This window comes from Dendronephthya gigantea, unplaced genomic scaffold, assembly GCF_004324835.1.
Source record: "Dendronephthya gigantea isolate DGI-Jeju-01 unplaced genomic scaffold, DenGig_1.0 000047F, whole genome shotgun sequence".
In the NCBI taxonomy this organism is placed as follows: Eukaryota; Metazoa; Cnidaria; class Anthozoa; order Malacalcyonacea; family Nephtheidae; genus Dendronephthya; species Dendronephthya gigantea.
Genome location: NW_021163057.1, coordinates 245,991 through 265,749, shown reverse-complemented (window position 1 = coordinate 265,749; position 19,759 = coordinate 245,991). Strand labels below are relative to the sequence as shown.

At 35.0% G+C, this 19,759-nt stretch overlaps 3 protein-coding genes across 6 annotated transcripts; 2 read left to right on the top strand and 1 right to left on the bottom strand.

The window, feature by feature from the left end:
* Nucleotides 1–6,866: 6,866 nt before the first annotated feature.
* LOC114527794 lies at nucleotides 6,867–9,568 on the top strand. The gene is made up of 3 exons (XM_028549486.1): nucleotides 6,867–7,230; nucleotides 8,585–8,844; nucleotides 9,314–9,568. The coding sequence occupies exons 1-3, from the start codon at nucleotides 6,867–6,869 to the stop codon at nucleotides 9,533–9,535; spliced, it is 846 nt and encodes a 281-aa protein (XP_028405287.1). The 3' UTR covers nucleotides 9,536–9,568.
* Nucleotides 9,569–10,710: 1,142 nt separating this feature from the next.
* Nucleotides 10,711–13,772, top strand: LOC114527906 (dephospho-CoA kinase domain-containing protein-like). 2 transcript variants are annotated; one of them, XM_028549622.1, is made up of 4 exons: nucleotides 10,711–10,874; nucleotides 11,410–11,613; nucleotides 12,874–12,961; nucleotides 13,271–13,772. In XM_028549622.1, the coding sequence occupies exons 1-4, from the start codon at nucleotides 10,838–10,840 to the stop codon at nucleotides 13,551–13,553; spliced, it is 612 nt and encodes a 203-aa protein (XP_028405423.1). In that variant the 5' UTR covers nucleotides 10,711–10,837; the 3' UTR covers nucleotides 13,554–13,772. The 2 variants fall into 2 exon arrangements, with proteins under 2 accessions (XP_028405423.1, XP_028405422.1); XM_028549621.1 differs by having other exon boundaries at nucleotides 10,711–10,955.
* Nucleotides 13,773–13,863: 91 nt separating this feature from the next.
* LOC114527905 (cystinosin-like) lies at nucleotides 13,864–19,710 on the bottom strand. 3 transcript variants are annotated; one of them, XM_028549620.1, is made up of 11 exons: nucleotides 17,781–19,710; nucleotides 17,364–17,456; nucleotides 17,176–17,251; nucleotides 16,832–16,935; nucleotides 16,624–16,738; nucleotides 16,507–16,532; nucleotides 16,252–16,351; nucleotides 15,820–15,942; nucleotides 15,262–15,435; nucleotides 14,857–14,974; nucleotides 13,864–14,492 (listed from the first exon to the last, which is right to left on the bottom strand). In XM_028549620.1, exons 3-11 carry the CDS (start codon nucleotides 17,185–17,187, stop codon nucleotides 14,308–14,310), a joined length of 957 nt encoding a protein of 318 aa, XP_028405421.1. In that variant the 5' UTR covers nucleotides 17,188–17,251; nucleotides 17,364–17,456; nucleotides 17,781–19,710; the 3' UTR covers nucleotides 13,864–14,307. The 3 variants fall into 3 exon arrangements, with proteins under 3 accessions (XP_028405421.1, XP_028405419.1, XP_028405420.1); XM_028549618.1 differs by having other exon boundaries at nucleotides 17,357–17,456; nucleotides 19,527–19,710; XM_028549619.1 differs by having other exon boundaries at nucleotides 17,364–19,710.
* Between the last annotated feature and the right edge of the window lie 49 nt (nucleotides 19,711–19,759).

The following is a 19,759-nucleotide window of genomic DNA, read 5'->3' as shown; positions in this document are numbered from 1 at the left end:
ATTTTTCCGCCCACATGTTAGCCGTAGTTATATTAGCTACCTCTTATTATTTCCGGAAGTTTATTGATATGTATAACGAAGACCACTGGCAATGCCCCTTTTTTTTTCTTCCTTGTGGTACTCGATCCTCCCTTTATGAATACAGACATGGTCTTCATGGCCATACATGGCTGTATGGTCTTTGTTATACATATTAATAAACGTCCGGAAAAAATAATAATGGACAAGAAGAAACGAGGTAGTTGAAGATGACTCAATACTTTTTATAGACGATAGCACGATGTATATACGAGGTTATGGATGCATGTTCACACGTCTTACAGTCGTACAGACTTATTCTCGTATTGTCAGGAATTTATGGAATGAATGTAATAAATTTCATTGTTTCCCGTTTAAACAGACATAAATATGTTACACATGCCATTATGTATATGGCTTAATTCCAATCGTCAATATTGTTCTCTCGGAAAAAGCCGAGTGCATGTGCCATGTATATACAAAGAAACTCCTTCCAAAGGGGAAAACCCTATTTCATCACCGCGTCAGCTCCGGCTCGGCCAGCATATATATATAAAAAGAAATAATTATGTATATAGATATTGCAGTCAGTCTGCATGTTGGGGGTTGCGGGAAACGAATCTAACTAATATAAACTTCTATTCTGATTATATATACGTGTATATATGATTCAAATAAAGCACAAAGAGTTACGATCGGTGACTTTGGAGTCACCGAAGAAGTTGTACGACAATTTACTTTTGAACATTCACAGAAATATGGTTGAAAAAGAAAAGGACATTTTCGAATTCTCGTTTAGAAGTGATTTGCCAAAGTCAATTCTAGAGTGTCGTAATCCGTTGAGATGGTTCGGCATTCTGGAGCAGCGAGGAAAGCTATCTTGGCCGACATTGATTGCTTGGTTCATTATCTTCAAGAAGCCTCACTTTCTCCTTTAATTTCGGAAGCACGACATTTTCAGGCTAAAATCAGAGTTATTGGTTTTTTTCAAAAATATCTTCAAGAACGTCTACCAGGAGTTCGTTTAGGTACGTATATAATATCAAATTCGAAGAATTAAATCGGGTATATATTATATAACGATTCTTATATATCTTATATCTATAATCTTGTATAACGACCATGCATGGTCATTAATTTCTGCATGGTTATGATCATATCATATATATATGTATATATGCATGGTCTATGACCAAATCTAAAGTTCTGGTCTTCTGGAATATATATATGACGTATATTTATAGTTATCGTCAACTAAGCATTTGATCAGGCATTAGGCATATACAGGAACTTGCACTTAAAAAGGTCACTGTTAGTCACTAAAAGACAAGTTAATATGACATTAGAAAATATGATACACAATAGAAAATATGACATTATTTCGCAAGAAATTTGGTATACCAAACTCTCCTAAATTTAGGGGGCGAATGAGTGAGAATTAAATGTTATATATTTGGATAAATCCACGAATTCGTGTTGGATTTTCGATTAACATTCTCTTGGAGTTGACCTATCATTAATATCTCTGTTTTGGAGGTCAGTGCTTTCGGGAAAAGGCCAATTGGCAAGAATCCAAATTTTACTATCCGCTGTACAAATATAGCAAATTTATAACAATCATTACTAAAATTTAAATTCTCAAATACACCGGCTATACGAGTATCTTAATCAAGTGTCCTGGCATATTCCAATTTCTAATAATGGTTTACTCGTATATTTTGCTCTAGACGATAAGTTAAACGAGAAATGGTGTTCAGAGCAAAAACTGCCAAAGCACTACTTGAAAAGATGTCAGGAATTGCTTCGAGGGGCACAAGATTATGATATATCTTTAAACTATTTGCGGAGTCTATTTTCTATAGGAATGGTCATATTGGTAAAGAGTTGTTCTAGTAATGATTCCCAGTCAGCTTGTTTCATGCTGCTTTACTTAGCTGATCTATTTTACCAAAGATTTGAGGGAGTGATAGTCGCTGATAAAGAACTGGTAAGCTATGTTTTAAACTCTTTCCTCTTCCTCTCTTTTAAAGATAATTTCAGTTTAAAGAGATGATTACGAGTTACTTTGTGTTATGAGTAATATTTTGAAGACCATTATATCCTATTGTGGTGTATTCTCATTATAGATTTTTCTATTTTTAGCTGAATATCAAGCCTTTTTTGTCAGGTAGATTTTTATCTCTCGATGGTCGTGGAAGAACGCCAGTGGTTTTCAGACGCAGAAGTTCAGTACAAGCTAAAGTTCTTCAGCAGTTTATTCTGAGGCGAGATTTACATGAATTGAACATGTCGTTCACTGTAATAATGTGTTTGTCATTACCACTTGCTGGACTTGTTACAAGTTCAGTACTAGGTATGATTTCAAAATAAAAATGTAAATATCTGATTAATTTTGGTTGAAAATGGCTCTTCGATCTTTGAATAGTATAAGATCTTGCATGAATTATTTTACCATAGCCATGTATGTAATTCCTGTGGACCTGACATGCATGCGCAAGACATACAATCGGAAACTACAAGAAGAACAGCGAAAACTGCCAATGTCATTTATTGGTGTGGGAGTTTCGTACTGGCGGTATTTCTGACTAATATAGTAATGCAAAGATATCCTCCTTGGGGGAATCTTCAACAGAACGTCCGTCAAATCGCCGGTCTTTTATGCTCTACTGTGAGTCTGTGAACAGTGAAACCGGCAAAAGGGTAAATTCGGATACACTCCCCACCCGATTCTCTCAGGGGTAGTTTTGCATGACTATAGATATATATGCAACAAGTATACTTGATGGCATTATGTCTTAAAAAAAAATTCTATAAATATAATTATAATGGTTTAATTCTCATATAAGGTCATGCAATGTGATCGCAATATAGATATAGGCAAAGTTTGGTCAGTTTCGAAAGTTTGATCAGTTAGTCCTCCTTAATAAAATAGAATAAAACCCCATATTATTTTGATGACATGCAGCGGTAAAATGACAAAATGAAATATTTGATGGTTAGCTATATGTTTCGATTTAAAATGGTGTAATATTGCGTTTATTTGAGTGCAATTATTATCAACTTGACACTATATACATTATAATACCCTTAATTTGTACCCACTTTGCATAAATTACTTACATGCATGTGTAATTTTTTACTATTATGGCACTGAAATTCTTACTATTATGGCAATTTTGACTATTATGGCATTGACCATAACTGGCATTGATATGGCATTGATCGACATACCGATCGGCAGCGGACATCATTAGTTAGTAGGCTAGATTAAGCTAGTGCTCTGTAAAGCATCCTCCGTGATCATGAACGCCAATGAGAAGGAAAATTATCGGTAGTGTTTCAGACCTGCTCAGTTTTGGGTTTTAGGTAGGCTATTTTTGACCCGGCTGTTTGTTTTAGCATTGTTTTTGACATTAAAGAAAGTTCTGGAAAAAGTTATTTAGGAAGGGGAAAACCCTTTCAATAAAAAAGCCCATCATCTATCACCGTCATCTCCGCCTCGCCAGCATATAAAAAAGAGACATGCAGACATTGCGGTCAGTCTGTTCTGTTGGGGGTTGCGGGAAACGAATCTAACTAATATAAACTTCTATTCTGATTATATATATATACGTGTATATATGATTAAAATAAAGCACAAAGAGTTACGATCGGTGACTTTGGAGTCACCGAAGAAGTTGTACGACAATTTACTTTTGAACATTCACAGGAATATCGGTGAAAAAGAAAAGGACATTTTCGAATTCTCGTTTAGAAATGATTTGCCAAAGTCAATTCTAGAGTGTCGTAATCCGTTGAGGTGGTTCAGCATTCTGGAGCAGCGAGGGAAGCTATCGTGGACCGACATTGATTGCTTGGTTCATTTTCTTCAAGAAGCCTCACTTTCTCCTTTAATTTCGGAAGCACGACATTTTCAGGCTAAAATCAGAGTTATTGGGTTTTTTCAAAAGTATCTTCAAAAACGTCTACTAGAAGTTCGTTTAGGTACGTATATCAACTTCAAATAATTAAATCCTGTTTATATATATATATGTAATATCATATTTATTGTTAAACCATGCATGCACTGACTCGTATAATAATCAGGAGAGTTGTATACATGCAGCTAGCCCATTCATCTCAGTACCATTTACGTGCCTAATTATATATTTATTTTTTAACGCCTGCATGTTGGGACGTGAAAATAGAAAGCTGGTAAATTGTATGGTTTTACATATGTATGCGTAAAATATCTAAACGTGCGACGTTTGGTCACCTCCGCTTACTTGGTAGTTGGTACTACGTGATACGATATAGGAAAATAAATATGCACACTTTTATCATTTTGATCGCTGCGATGAAATGATTACTTTTTCCACCTAAAATAAAGCACCGTGAAATAATATAAATAACAATAACTGCATGATAATAATAGTTGCATCAGTTGCCCAAGTTTATTATTACCATATATATGAGGAAATACTCTAATTCAACTGAAATTATTGAAAGCATGCATAATTTATGCAGTATGGATCATGGCAAATTAATCCCGCGCTTATATTTTGCGTATCAGCCAATATAACATAATCTAACATTTACGTGCATGCTTGCTTCGAATTATAGTTTACCTTACAAAGTTCCAAACTGCGCGGATACCGCGCGTATATAAATAAGACAAATAAGCACGGGGCTGAACTTTTAGTAAACTGTGAGTAATCCTTAAGTATAATACAACGATATTAAATAAATAAAGATTTTAGAGGGTGTTAATGATTTCTTACCGATATTAGCGGTAAACAAAACCAAACACTCGGTAACTAGCTATATAGCATATAAAGTTTTAGTTTTTATGTAAATATTGTAAATGCGATATCAAACATTAAATGTGCATTGTTAAAACAATTGTTTAACCCTCACATGTCGGAATCATATATAATGAAAGATTTTCGAATGTTCTGGTATATTTTAATAATTAATTGCACCGTTTTGATTGAGCGCGTTATTTATGTCATGCGGCTGTTCGTTTCAGATGGCGGAAACTTCTGGAAGAAAATTCATCTAAATTCCTCTCCACGTCTTTGTTCTCATAGTGACTGTTTTATCAATATAGGGTTAATACTTAACAGTTATTCTGCGAACTCGGCTATCGGCCATATACGACGAGACTGAGCCGAATAACTGTTTTATTATCTACACAAGCTTTGTCGCCCTTTCGGTGCATTTTGGTGTGCTATTATCAACTAAAGCTTGAATTTATATTTCACTCAACTCCCCAAATCTTTCAGCCATTTTGTTAACTTTCTCTACTAGACAGATATGAGCTAATATCTGTCTAGTAGCCAACCAATAAAATTGCAGCATACCTCATATCTGGCACTTGTGTATATAATAATTACCTATATATTGCTGACTGCTGAGATTCATGCATTTTTACAAAGGTGACAATTTTAGTCTTTGGACCGAAGAAATTTCTGGAAAAAGGTATTAACCAAAAAAACACCAATCATGCAAGAAGGCCATTGAATATTGTCGCATTATGTAATGCAAAATACATCCGCGGTTTGACATATGTATACATAGGTTTTATATATAGTCATGAAGATGTATAAATATTGCAAAAAATTTTCGGTTTCAAAAACAATTTAAATCACTGGATTCATTCACATAAGATTTATCCAGGCTTATAGATAATATAAGGGCTATGCAGTAATTTTAAATGTTTCCTTATATATCAAATAAATAGATAAATTAAATTGTTCTGTTTGGTATGCCTGCATGCAGTTCTGGGTTGTAACTATCAGTAAGAAATCGAGCTCGAGTATAGGCTACGCGTGTTTACGAAAACACGTACAAGAGTCAAGAAAATGGCTCATTCAGTGTAATCCCGAAGTGTATGGAATGGATTTAGCCGTTCATAGAAACAGATTCCGCTTCTAGTCAAGAACGTTTTGAATTCAAAAACGCGTCTTTATGCGTGTCAGTGTTAAAAGAAACACACGCATCAAAAGAGCGGCTTACAGCCCTTTTTCTATAGCTATAATATAGAACCTATACTATAGCAAAAGTATAGTTATTCTTCTTACGCTTGAAAGCGGTTGAAGAAGTTTATATTCTCTATAGTTAACATCCGTCTAACATCACATGCACTGTCGGCGTTACATCGTATATAGAGTTAACTGACGTCAAGAAGCTGTAACTCTTACCACGCAGCACACATGCAGGATGAAAAAAGGCAACGATATTTGGACTTTAAATCTATACTTTTAACGCTCGTATATATATAATGAGTATATCTTGGTAGCAGGTTTCTCAATTCTCACAAAAAAGTTAAATGTCATTTGATATCATTAGAGTAGTCTTGCTATACAGGCGTTTATATGTATACGGTCGTTCTGTCATCGCAATACGGCGTAAGAAAATCTTTACCAAACGATTTACCAAACTTAAAAAAATTTGGGTTTTTATAGACTCAACGTGCTATCCAGTGTTAGCAAAAGTTTTTGAAATCTTCAACAATCTCAATTCGTCGTTACTCAAAAGGAATTGAATATCGTATTTGAAACTTCCCACTCAGTATCTCTTTACAAGCAGCTATTGCACCATTGACGTAGGTTCAAATGTAGCTATATCCCACAAAAATCGCGAGAATGCTTATACAACGGGAAAACCCCTTTGTCCCTTTCAATATATGAAACTAATCACAATGTGCCACGTCTCATTTCACTATTCGCCAGAACGCTTCAGTGTCGTCCCGGCAGACGGTTTATATAGTTGTACATCATAAATGCCAATTTATACGCGATGTATTGCCAGCCTGTTGGCGGTCAGTGTGGGAGAACAATTTGGTTGTAATTTATCTCCGGCCATATATGAATCAAATAAAACAAAAAGAGCTACGAATCGTGACACTGGAGTCACCTAAGAAGTTGTACGACAATTTTCTTCTATGCGTTCATGATAATATTGGCAAAAAAGAAAAGGATATCTTAGAATTCTCATTTAGAGATGACTTACCAAGGTCGATTCTGGAGAGTCGTAATCCGCTAAAATATTTCGAGATTTTGGAGCAACGAGGAAAGCTATCATGCACCGATATTGGCTCCTTGGTCAATTATCTTAAAGAAGCGTCACTTTATTCTTTATTATCGGAAGCACGATATTATCAGGCTAGAATACGAGTTATTGGATTTTTTCAAAAATATCTTCAAGAATGTTTGCAAGAAGTTCGCTTAGGTACGTATATCAAATATCAAACCAGTTAATAATTTTACATCAATATTTAGTGTTCTATATATATAGAACAACCTATCTTTCCGCTTTTCTACTGAAACGAATGCAAGCACGAGGGAAATTGTAAGGGAAACGACTGCAAAGTAAGCTGCTTTATTGTTTGCGAGACGCCGTCAGTTAGTCTATATATAAGTTGAAATTCATGTTGTAATTGTCGCTCATGCATGCATGTATGTAAAAATAGCGACATATACAGCTGAAAGTATAGTATTTATTTCATGATAATTCTATACAATATCTAAAAATTCTAAAAATATTTAAATATTCTAAAAATTTATTTTGCTAAGATCCTGGAAAAGAAAATTCGAAACCAAATAAGGTATATGCATGTATGATATGAATCATATGATATTTGTGCATGATGTAAGATGTAAGCTATTTATGTCATAATTATATATCTATGAAGGAATATATATCTGGGAATTTTTTTTGGAGACGTAATAAATATCTCCTAATAAAATGTGAACATATTTTACTCAATGTATATCATATACCAGTCTAATCGTGAAACTTCAAATATATGTCTATATATAGCCAATATAAGATATCAATCAAGTCAAGCAAAGATCAATTTATGCACCCAGATGAATCCGTCTATATATATGTATGAGCTAAAATTTATTACATCATTTCGTGATTATGAGACTATAGATCGATTCAGCTTTATCATAACACTAATCATCGTCAGACAGAGTGGAATTTAACAGACAAACACTCTCAGAACCGATTTAAATTTGCATGCATGAAAATCATTTTTGGCTACAGCCGACTAGTCTTCGCTACCAGACAGGCTGCATTCATTAACAGGATACAAAAAATGTCTTTGTATTGTCCATTGTCCCGATTTGTCCGGCTCAAAAAGGTGACGCGCCGACCCCGCTAATTGGTCTGATTTCCTCAAATTGCATACATATAGTCGTAGATGTAGGGTTTTGGATAACGTCATTGCTAGATGTGATTTGAAAGAGGGTAGATTAACGCATTTGACTAATTTTGGGTTGATATTAGTTCCCTAAATAGTATAGGCCCTTCATAATAGGCCTCTATACAGATTGTGCTAGTGAATAAAGTCTTTGTACTATATGTCCATTGTCCGGCCCAAAAAGGTGACTCTCTCGTACGGCAATTGACTTCAGCGGACAGTCTGTCCGGCAGCATGTTAGCACAATTATTTTGTACGATCGGAATTAAAAAATATTCATATACGGCAGAATTTCGTCGGTGTACGCATGCAGTTATACTCTGTTATCATATAGTTAAACGTTAAATATATCACTGTTTCACTTTTTATCTGTAGACGATAAGTTGAACGAAAAATGGTGTTCAGAACAAAAGATACCAGAGAATTATTTAAAAAAATGTCAGGAATTGCTTCGTGGACTACAAGATTATGATATAACTCTCAACCATTTGCGAAGTTTGTTTTGCAAAGGCATTGTTATCTTGGCGAAAAGCTGTTCTAGTAAAGATCCACAGTTAGCTTGTTCCAAGCTACTTTACATGGCTGATCTGTTTTACCTGAGATTTCGAGAGGTGATAGTCGATGATGAAGAACTGGTGAGATCAGTTTCACTATACTTCAATATCCTTAATTCCTGTTAGTTTTACTATATTTCAGGCAACGGGTTAAACAAAGGGCATTTTACATTGTAAGGCCCGGTTTACAAAGTTAAATTTTTCGTGATCAGGATTAGAATTTTCAAACAGCAAATCCCAGGAAATTAAACGATTTGCTATATATATATATATATATATATATATATATATATATATATATATATATATATATATATATATATATATATATATATATATATATATATATATATATATATATATATATATATATATAATACCAACAAATCGTAAGTTATTTCATCGTAATATTCAGTACTGAATTTCACAAGTCAAAATTGCAACTGTGATCACAGACACTTTGAAAGTAAACCAAGCATTTGACAGTGTAAACCAAAAACCGGCATTTGCACACACATATATATATTCTCATCTGTACTTATGTTTTAAGCTGAACATCCAACCTTTATCATCCGGTAAATTTTTGTCTCTCGATTATCGTGGATCAACTACAGTTATTTGGCGACGCAGAAGTTCAGTGTCAGCTGGAAGTGTCAGACGTAGCCAGATAAGAGGAAAATATGTTGAAGTTGATACTTTATTTATGGTAAAAGTATGTCTCATATTGATAGTAGTCGTAGACGTAGGATTTTGGATAACGTCATATTGCTAGGCAAATTAACATTAGCCTTTCTCACGATGACGTTTTTGGGGCACTTTCAATGTTCTCAAATGAAAAGCGATTTTCTTAGAATCAACAGACCATTTGAAGAATAAATTTGAAGACAGTCACCCTTACGAGTTACGCTTACGGGTTTGAAAAAAAGTACCCCAAAAATGGCGGCATATTTGTCATCGTGAGAAAGGTTAATTGCATTTTAAGATTAACAATATACTTAAAACCGAAACCAGTATATTGGAGTGGAATGTGTCAATGCATGTGTGTGAAGTGCATGGAAGAGTGCAATTGTGAAAGTATCAGTAAAGTACCATTTCAGTCTAGATCTTATGCTATATACTGTAAATAGGTAATGGATAATCAATATACAAACGTTATAGTAAAGAAAATAACTATGATTCGCAAATAAATAAATACACGGTATAGTTAATTAATGTACCATAAATCAAAACAAATTTTAAATAATGTTAACGATAGAAACAAAAAAAAACTGGAACTGGAATCACATGCAGACGGAAATATAAGTGTACATAATAATGCATTCATTTTTATAAATAATATAGTTTGCTAAATTTTGTTTTATGTACAGAGTTTATTTTATACAGTGTGATACACATAAAAAATTCACCGCTTTCTTTAGTTACTACACTGTCTCATTCTTCTTGAAAGCAATACACCTGATCCTCTTATCTCTTTCCTGTTTAAATGTTTTGAGGGACGAAGGAAGGCAAATAAACCCAAGCAAAACTTCTCGTCTCTCGAGTGACAAGCTGCCCAAGTTATTATTTCACCAATTCTGCCTAAACAGAGGACCACCGCCTATGCTTTAGATCTTGACAACGAACTACCGATTGGTGAGAAGCTCTTGAGGCTAAGCCTTTTTATCAGGGCGCTTATATATTATTATTAATTATTATATATTTATATATCAACGCCCTTGCTTCTTATTGGAATGAGCCCTATAGTTTGGTGGCTAACCGAGCTCAAGCGCGATGCATTATGGTGCGTACGTATATACACGGAACTTGTTCTAGAGCTAGTGGTTTAATTTTGGGTTTTATAGGCACTTTAAGGCGACCTCGCTGCGGCAGCAATTATATAGCTCAGTGGATATATCTTATACGTCACTGAACTCACAACGCAACTGGATTAACTTTTATTATTTCAAAAATATTTATTGGGTTACTGGGATGCATACATTTTTAAAAACAATTTAACAACCTTTGAGAGTTATCGAAGAAGGACTGAACCTACGACTTTTTGTCTAGTGAAGGGGGCTCTGTCTGCATTGTTGCCATGTTTCTTGTTGGTCTAACAGGAGGGATAGCAACTGGTAAGAGTGCTGTCTCACTTATGTTACAGCAGCTACAAATTGAAGATATTTTTATTGATGCTGACAAAATTGCTCGGGAAGGTGGGTTGATTGCATCATTTGCATGTGCTATGTATGTTCATTTTAATTCATTTTGCATAGGCGTAAGTATATAAACATATCTGGGAATCCATCACAATTATTGCTACTCTGGTTTAATTAATGAAAGTATATAATCACCACACATCTAATTAAACCGTACCAGAATGCAAAATAAACATATTAACCAGGATGCATTCTGTGTAGCCTACGCTGAGGATCTTCAGCATAAAGTTAAAAAATTGTCATATATTCATAATAAAATTTGGCATGCAATTATTTAATATTAAACATTGAAATGTGCACCATGGCAAATCAAGCATTGAATAACTGATGAAGATTAAGAAGAAACCCCTGATTTAAGAAACTAAACCTCTTCACTAAATATTAGAAGATCTTGACCATTTTCTACCCTCTATCCTGGCCATGGTAATGACTTTCAAATTTCTTTGTTCAGTGGTAGAACCAGGTAAACCAGCATGGAGAAATATTGTCAAAAGTTTTGGAGAAGACATTCTTCTTCCAACTGGTGAAATAAACAGAAATATGTTGGGAGATGTTGTTTTCTCTGATCCACAAAAACGAAGATTACTCAACAGCTGTACACATCCTGCTATCCGTAAAGCAATCTTGTGGAAAATATTAAAAATGTTTTTAGAAGGTAAAGGCTACCAAATTACTCTACTTACATACCTGCTTCAATGATACTATTATTTAAAAAGTGAATATTTCTGGTGAAATTTGATGTAATATTCTCGTGAAAATTATTTCACTTGGTTACTGCATGCAGGGCCGCCGAGAGGGGGGGAGCCCCCGGCCCCAAACCTGAAGGTTCCCCTGACTTAAGAAAGAACCTAAGATTAAAGAACCTTAAAAAATGTTGGGCTTGGTGTATTCGCACACTAGTCGAAAGTACGAGTGACAGTTATTGTTATTTTAATTTTGAAGATATGTTGATATTGTTTGTAAAAAAGTTTGTGAAACCTTTGCACAACGCTTTGAAATACTTTAAGATATTTAAAACCATGACGTCATATGGCCCCAGAAAAAATTTTGAGCTAGGCCCCACAATTTCTCTCGGCGGCCCTGTTTCCAGTACACTTGACCATGGTCGAATGCGCCGTTTTCCGCCAGACTCCACTAAGGTCGAATACGCAGTTTTCGGGTAGACTCGACCATGGTCGAATACGTATGTATATATATCAGGCAAATTTAATATATTGTACTATTTCACTCAAAAATAGAGTATTACACCAAATGCTGATTCCAACTAAGACCAAAGCTAAAAACAACATGTCAAAATAAGTGCATGTTAAACCAAAATTTCTATTTTCACTGATACTCATTTGTCTGAAAAATAAACATTTTCAGCACAGTATCGCGCTTCCACGTTACAACTTTTTGCAAACTCACGTGGCCGTTTTATTAATCATTAGACGTTCTTTCTAGTTGTTTTGGATTTTATTGTTTTCGGGTATACCTAATTAAATTTTCCTTTACCCAGGCACCTTCGGTCTGTAATTGCTGCATGTGATTATAGAAATGTATTTGCACCGGCGACGACAAGTACCTTGACCGTCGTTCTTGCGTATCCGATAGACAGGAGCGGTCCAGACCGATGCGCACCATATTCCGGTATATATTCGACCATGGTCGAGTAAACCATATTCTGCTATATTCCGAATTTAAGGTAAGGTCGAATGTACCGGAACATGGTATATTCGAATATAGTGTCCATAATATGCCCAAGAATGCATGGTACATTCAACCATGGTATACTTGAATATAGGATATTCAACCTTGAGAATGATATTGTTCAAAACATCTATCAGTCAGCCAAAATGCTGGATCCATCCCTGGACTATCGTGTATAATTTGGAGGAACAATTTTACTAGCAGAGAACTTTTGTGATTTCAACAGGACGTCGGTTTGCTGTTTTGGAAGTCCCATTATTGTTTGAGTCTGGCGTTTTTGCACCGTTCATGAACAAGATAATAGTTGCCTATTGGTAAAGTTTACTATTAATACTAACTATCGTTCGCTTTCGCTAACGAAATGAATTCTATAATATAGTATAGTTTTGTGTGTAATTTTGAAAAAATATGCAAGAACGAGTCTGTGAAAGCAATGATAACAATGGACGAGTTCGTAGGACATGTGAAATTTAGAGGCGTATACGGTATACCGGCATGCTGATTAGGTCCTTTGTGCATCAACAGAGTCTTAGCTAATGAGTTGCATACATGTATCATATTTACCTTGTTAGTATGGCAGATACTATATATACAAACTCTATAGAAATTATTTCTTCCTGTAGTGACCAAGACACCCAGCTTCGCCGATTAATGGAAAGAAATGATTATACGAGAGAGCAAGCTGAACAAAGGATGGCCTCGCAGATGCCGTTGGATGAAAAGTGTCAATTGGCAACTCATGTGGTGGATAATTCAGGTACCACAGCCGAAACCTTCCTGCAGGTAGAAGCCATTCACAAAGAATTGAATAGTTCTTGGGCCTTTTTGCCTCTCAGGATTGCATTCGCAATAGTTTTAGGCGGTATTGGTTTTCTTTGTTATTGGGTCATTCAGAAGATCCTGTGAGGCCCTGATACCGTACTATACAGTGTGAGTCAAAAAAACGTATGCTATTCATGCACGATTAGAATGCATTAAGTTTACTCACCCTGCGAAAAGACAAAGAGACTTTCGCTATTGTGGATGATAGTATGAGAATTGTAAACGATGTTTTGTCAAAACAGAACTCGCAAAACAGTTCTTTTGATTTTAAGAACGATTAGTGATCAATATTTGAACAATTTTACGATTTTGAACAATATTTGAACAATTTTAAAAAGAAAAAGGAATGAACGCGTCTATAGTTCAAGGTTGGTAAATTGGCTGAATCACTAGGGCAGTGAATCAAAAATTTCTTACTAGTGCTAAGCGTCAAAGGCTCGTTAAATTTTAATGCGACTTTCTTTTGACGCAAATCATGCAAACTGCAAAGAAGCGAATGATTGTGATATGTGATGCCCTTTTTCTGAGTATTCGTAATTTTTCACTCGTCTACATTTTCACTATTATCGCATCGATTATTAAAAGTATTTTTGCATCTAAAATCGCAGTAAAATCAGGACGCCTTTATTGACATTATACGATTCATTGAAAAAGTTAATATTTAATAATTAGATATCTATAATTAGTAAAAAATTATTATCATGCCATGTAATGTGTAGCGCTTGCGGCTTCGCTCAGATTTGCACAAATTACTTGAATAGTCCTGTTGTTAATGAGAAGTAGATACTATATGAGTTTTTTTTGTGGCAATATAATATGTGGATTCTCAACAACGACCCTAAGTTGGAGCTGCCGGCTTGCCGTTTGCATGCTCCTCCTCATAATCTTGAATACATTCATAGTCTTGATGTTTCGATTGAGGATATAACAGATAATGTTGAATTATAAACAATATATCGAAGAGAACAGATATCAAGCCTAAGCCAAATTTCGTCAGGTCACCGAAGATGGCATCCCAACTATCTGCAAGTAAATAATAAACACAGCACTTGGTGAGTGCAAATATATTTGAATAAGATAACAAAACCCCTATAGGTGTACTGTTGCATAAGGAAAATTTATGCCGAAAAAACTGATGAACACTCCAAAGCTTAGTACCAGAAAATACTAGCTTAGTATGGTTACTAATAGTGAGTTATTAACTATAGACTAGAGCGAGATTGCAACAAAAAACTTGCGTGCTTATATACCCATTCTGGGAAAAGGATTCATATGGTAAGGGGGAGTTACCATACCCTTCATTTAAAGCCTGGAGCCCCGGGAATGATGGGCTATGGTCTTCTTAAAACAAAGCATTTAAGTACTGTAAAATGTTCAAAAACTTTACCATTGTTGTAAGATAAAATAATCATCTGAAGTATACTAAGAGAACCGCCAGTAAAATCTAGTAGAACATTTCCTATGCTCCAACCAACTGTGCTCTTCCTTCGAAAGTTCATATACGCCTATACGAAGAACGAGAACAATGACAATGATTAATTTGAAAAGTAAAACATATTTTTGTCGCACAAAGTCGCATGGTTCCAAAGGGGACACTCGAAATACAGCCGAGATATCACCAGTCTGAGTGACCAGTCGACTTCACTTGAACACTTTACTTTTTCACACATAAACATGACCATAACGATTTGGATGTTATGAAAAAGAAAACGTGATGATGTAGGCTAGCATTGTCGCAATGATAATGATACATATTATACTAGTACATCTAAATGACGTCGTGTATACTAACCTGTGGGATATATTTAATCAATGTCACACCAATTTTGACATATGAGAAATAGTAGAGATAGTCAAGCCAAGTTATTTTGTCCGTGAAGATGGTTACCATCAACGCGATGAACACGAACAAACAAGAGACAGATATCAGTATCTTGCACAAAAGGGAGACAACTTGGTTTCCTCTCTATACGAAAAGTATAGTTAAAATCTGCATTGAAGATTTAATATTAGCTACATGAGGTAATTTCTAATGCTATGTGGAACATGTATATGCACATTTTTTCTACAGAACATGTTTATGTTTTCAATAGAACACGCAGCAATGCTTAAAAGTGCTTATTTAAGAACTAGATGCACTAGCTAATGAACAACATCCTTTACCTATACGAACAATTAGCGGTATTCTCCTACACCTTAACATAACCCAACCTTCGCGTGAGCAAAATTTGTGCCGAAATTTGCACAGAAATGCGAACTAAGTATAAACTCAATAGACTTTCTCAATCTCAAGTGTTTCTCATGCATGCAAACAAAGACTTGGTAGTAGCAACGTATGACAAAACCTCACATCGTAAATTAGTATTTGTACGCCAGTGATTATGGTCAAAAGAATTGCATGAAGTGTGAAAAAAACATCATTCACTTCAACTGGATCTTCATCTTCATTAGGATGCTTCGCCGTGTACTCAGCCTACAACGAAATAATGTTGATAGATGATACATATGTATACTTCAAATGTTACCAGTTTGACCAACATTGAACACAATGCGAACATTGAGCGAAATAACGTTGATCTCCTGAACTATATACCATACTTCACATGTCACCAGTTTGACCAACATTGAACACAATGTCGGGGTTTTGATTTTCTGACGTATCCTGTGGCGATAGGCATGTGTACTGCTTACAAATTTTCGTTCGTTGGGTACCTTTTTTTTTAACTGTACGATGGGACCAGATCTAGCAAGAAGTATAACATTATAAGAAATGTTTACTCACCTTGATTTTCGGAATCCAAAACATTCCAACGTTGAAGACGCCATATGCAATAAACCCAAGAAGATTATAGCAGACGAAATCAAAATTCAGACCAATAACGCTGAATAACAAAAATAGACAATCGTCATTGTAGGGAAAATTTTTTCAATTGTATTTCACAATATGACAACTCTCTCTCCCCGTTATGCAAAGAAAAAACAACCCTAAAGGCCTTTCACTTAGGCGATACATTATTCTTTCCACACAAGCAGCTACCTTTTTCTTGACCAATTCACGTATACCTATTGACAAACAAACAAAATCTGGCATTAAAGCAGTTAGGAAAATTTTTTCCAATTTCGGTTGATTGATTTCATCGCTCGTGTGCTTTACCTGGGGGTAAAATGATACCGACCACGCTACGAAGTACACCCAGCCAATCACCATATTCACGATGACGAGGGAATATGAATGAACAATATGCACCTTGACTTTGAAACTGTGAAGACTAAATTTGTTGAAAATAGAGAACATTCAGACATTGCTCTGAATTACAAAATGGGGGATGTAACTAGAAATCATTTCAACAATGCAGGCATACTTGCTGATATTGACGGATGAACTTGTGTTAAAGATAACATAAGTCTCGCCAGCATCCTGACCATACACGTCCACATAAGAAGACTTGTTTACACTTAATGTTACCTTGATAATGAAACAATAATAAAGTTAGATGCAGGTATTAATTGATCCTGGTCTAAATCCACATATTTAATTGTCATTTGCAATTTTATTTTCACTGCTTTGTGTATACTCAGCAAACTACCCTCACAAGCTTGGACACCAGACAAGCTTTTATATGAATCGTATATGCAAGTGGATCTGAAAATCGCTTTCACCCACTATCTTATCTTGCTCTAAGTCTAAAATAATACAGTTGCTTACATTTGATAACATAGTTGTGGCAACGTCGTGGTTTTCAGTATCAAGCAAAATACGGACACTCCCCAACCGTTGTTGCCTATATAACATCATATACACGTAACCATCAGGAATTACTACATGTATCAAGTACAACTTTAGAATTAAATGGATGTAAATTGCAAAACAGTAAGTACATGCCAACCTCAAACCTGATATAGACAGTCGAAACGAAGTTTTTTGTCCGACTTCTACTTTATCCGGTGTGCTTTCTTTTCCCAGACTGCTTGTGCTCCCATAAACTGCTGAAAACAGAAATTGTAAATACTATATTAACTACTTTATCAAAAGAGAAGTGGTTTCACTAAAAAACAATATGTGGAACCGGATTTGAGAATTGAGACTGAAAAAAAACAACTCAAATTCAACTAGTTTGATAATTTCCTTTTTTCAAGACGGGAAATTTTGAAGTAGATCGTGCGCAATTGGTCTTAAAGTTTTAATATATTATTTGCATTTTTATGTAACGGCTTCTATCGTTAGTAATCAGTTAACGTCTCAATTTATTGACTATGTGGGGTTTTTTCTGAAACATCATACATGCAAAAAAAAACTTGGCCAAGTGGTACCGGTTCAAGGCCTTGATCCTACATACGACACGGTGGTTCGAATCCAAGCATCGGTTTCAATTTCACTGACTTAATTCTCGTTCTAATTATCTCCAAAATTGATCTCAAACTCTACCTCTTGGGTAGTTCCAGAGGTACAAGAAGAGTTAATTTTAATTTTTTGTGTATCTTTGTCTTCACGCATCTCTATAATCTGAGAACGAGTTCGGCAGATAATGCATCGAATGAATGTGAACGGGATAAAAACGTGCATCGCCACTATCATATAATTTGAAAAAGAAATTATATAACTATAACTGTTTTTTATGAAATCTTGCACAGAGAAGTGTTAAGCCTTCTGCCTGCCTGGTAACCAAAAGAAATGTTTGTACAAGCTTTTACATCCAGTGAAATACCATTATACCGTAGATGGCGATCGTTCTACTAAGTAGCTTAGGTAGGAAGAAGCAGGCAAACATATATATTCTATCCCCTTTGCGCCCTTGACAGAAGAGTAAACGTTAAGTCTGTATAATGTGTATCAACAATGCTACAAAGAAACCCTAATAACATCAATGGTTTTGTTAACAATGACAGCTGACAAGCATTGGTTAAGCAGGTTTTTATCAAAGACTGGCCTAGTTAGTTGGAAGCAGCAGCTATTAGATCATCATTTCACTCAGTACATATCCCACTGCAATATATCACATATTACCATACACATCCTCATCTCATGCCAATTATCATTCCACTACATCATCTTATCATCTTAAATGTTACCTTGCTATTTTGCATCCTACCAAATTACCTCGATATGATACATTATTTCCATCTATAGTTCATTTTAAAAATACATATCATCTCAATAGTTTGCCATCTCACTATATACAATTTTACTACCTCATCATCTCATACATTCTACTTCTATCCCATACATTCTATCATATCATTCTATTGCATCATTGTATCACATATCTGCCATCATATTTCCTTTTTATCCTTCTACATATAATACATCATTTCATTGGAACATCCCGCTACATACCAATTGGTACCTGATCATGCCATTACATCTAAAAGTTATATGGCATCGTCATCTTACTTTATTATATTACATCATTCCACTACATCATCATTTCACTACACAATATATCATTTCACTATGTATCACACATACATCATCTCACTAGATAAATTTTATCATTTTTGTAATATATTTATCATATTTCCCACAGATACATTGTCATCTTTCCAATACATCTTCAAATAATCCTATTATTACATGATCTCATTTTGTCATCACCTAAGAACATCATTGATGACATTTGACATCATTTGACAACATCATCAAGTGACTGTACTACATTATAGTGAGGATAGAAGGCACTTTTTAATCTTTTTAAAAGAATTGGATAGTATTGGCTGTCTGGTACCTATATACATTTATAATGGCAAGTATAGTGGTAACACCAATAACCTGGCATTCTGTGTTCTATTGTATTTGATATGTACAGTTCACAATATGCCAATACTATTGTGGATCCACACTGAAAATTCTCTCTGGGAAACCTTTACACGAGGACAACATAGTGGGAGATGACCAGTGATGTGTTAATTATTTGAGTAAAAATGTCACTTGCTGATTCAACGAAACAACAACACTGTTACAACACTGTATAACATCTACTGTCAGCGGCCAGGACATTTAAATCCCTCAAGCATATCAAAACAAAATAACATACATACCGAGTACTATTATATACCTACCGAGTACGCTTTCTTTTAAAACAATAAAAAGTATAAATTTAACAAAATTTCTCATTTTTGCTTCGTTCACCGAACCGCGCAAGTTTTATAAAATTATGAAACGCATCCTATCATGGTAATATCAACAATATCACGCTGATGTCACGAGGACTACCACGCGAAATCTCCCAGGAAATCGCCCCTTCAAAACTTCTTCGCTTCAAAATCGAACTTCAGTCCCCCCCCCGTAAACA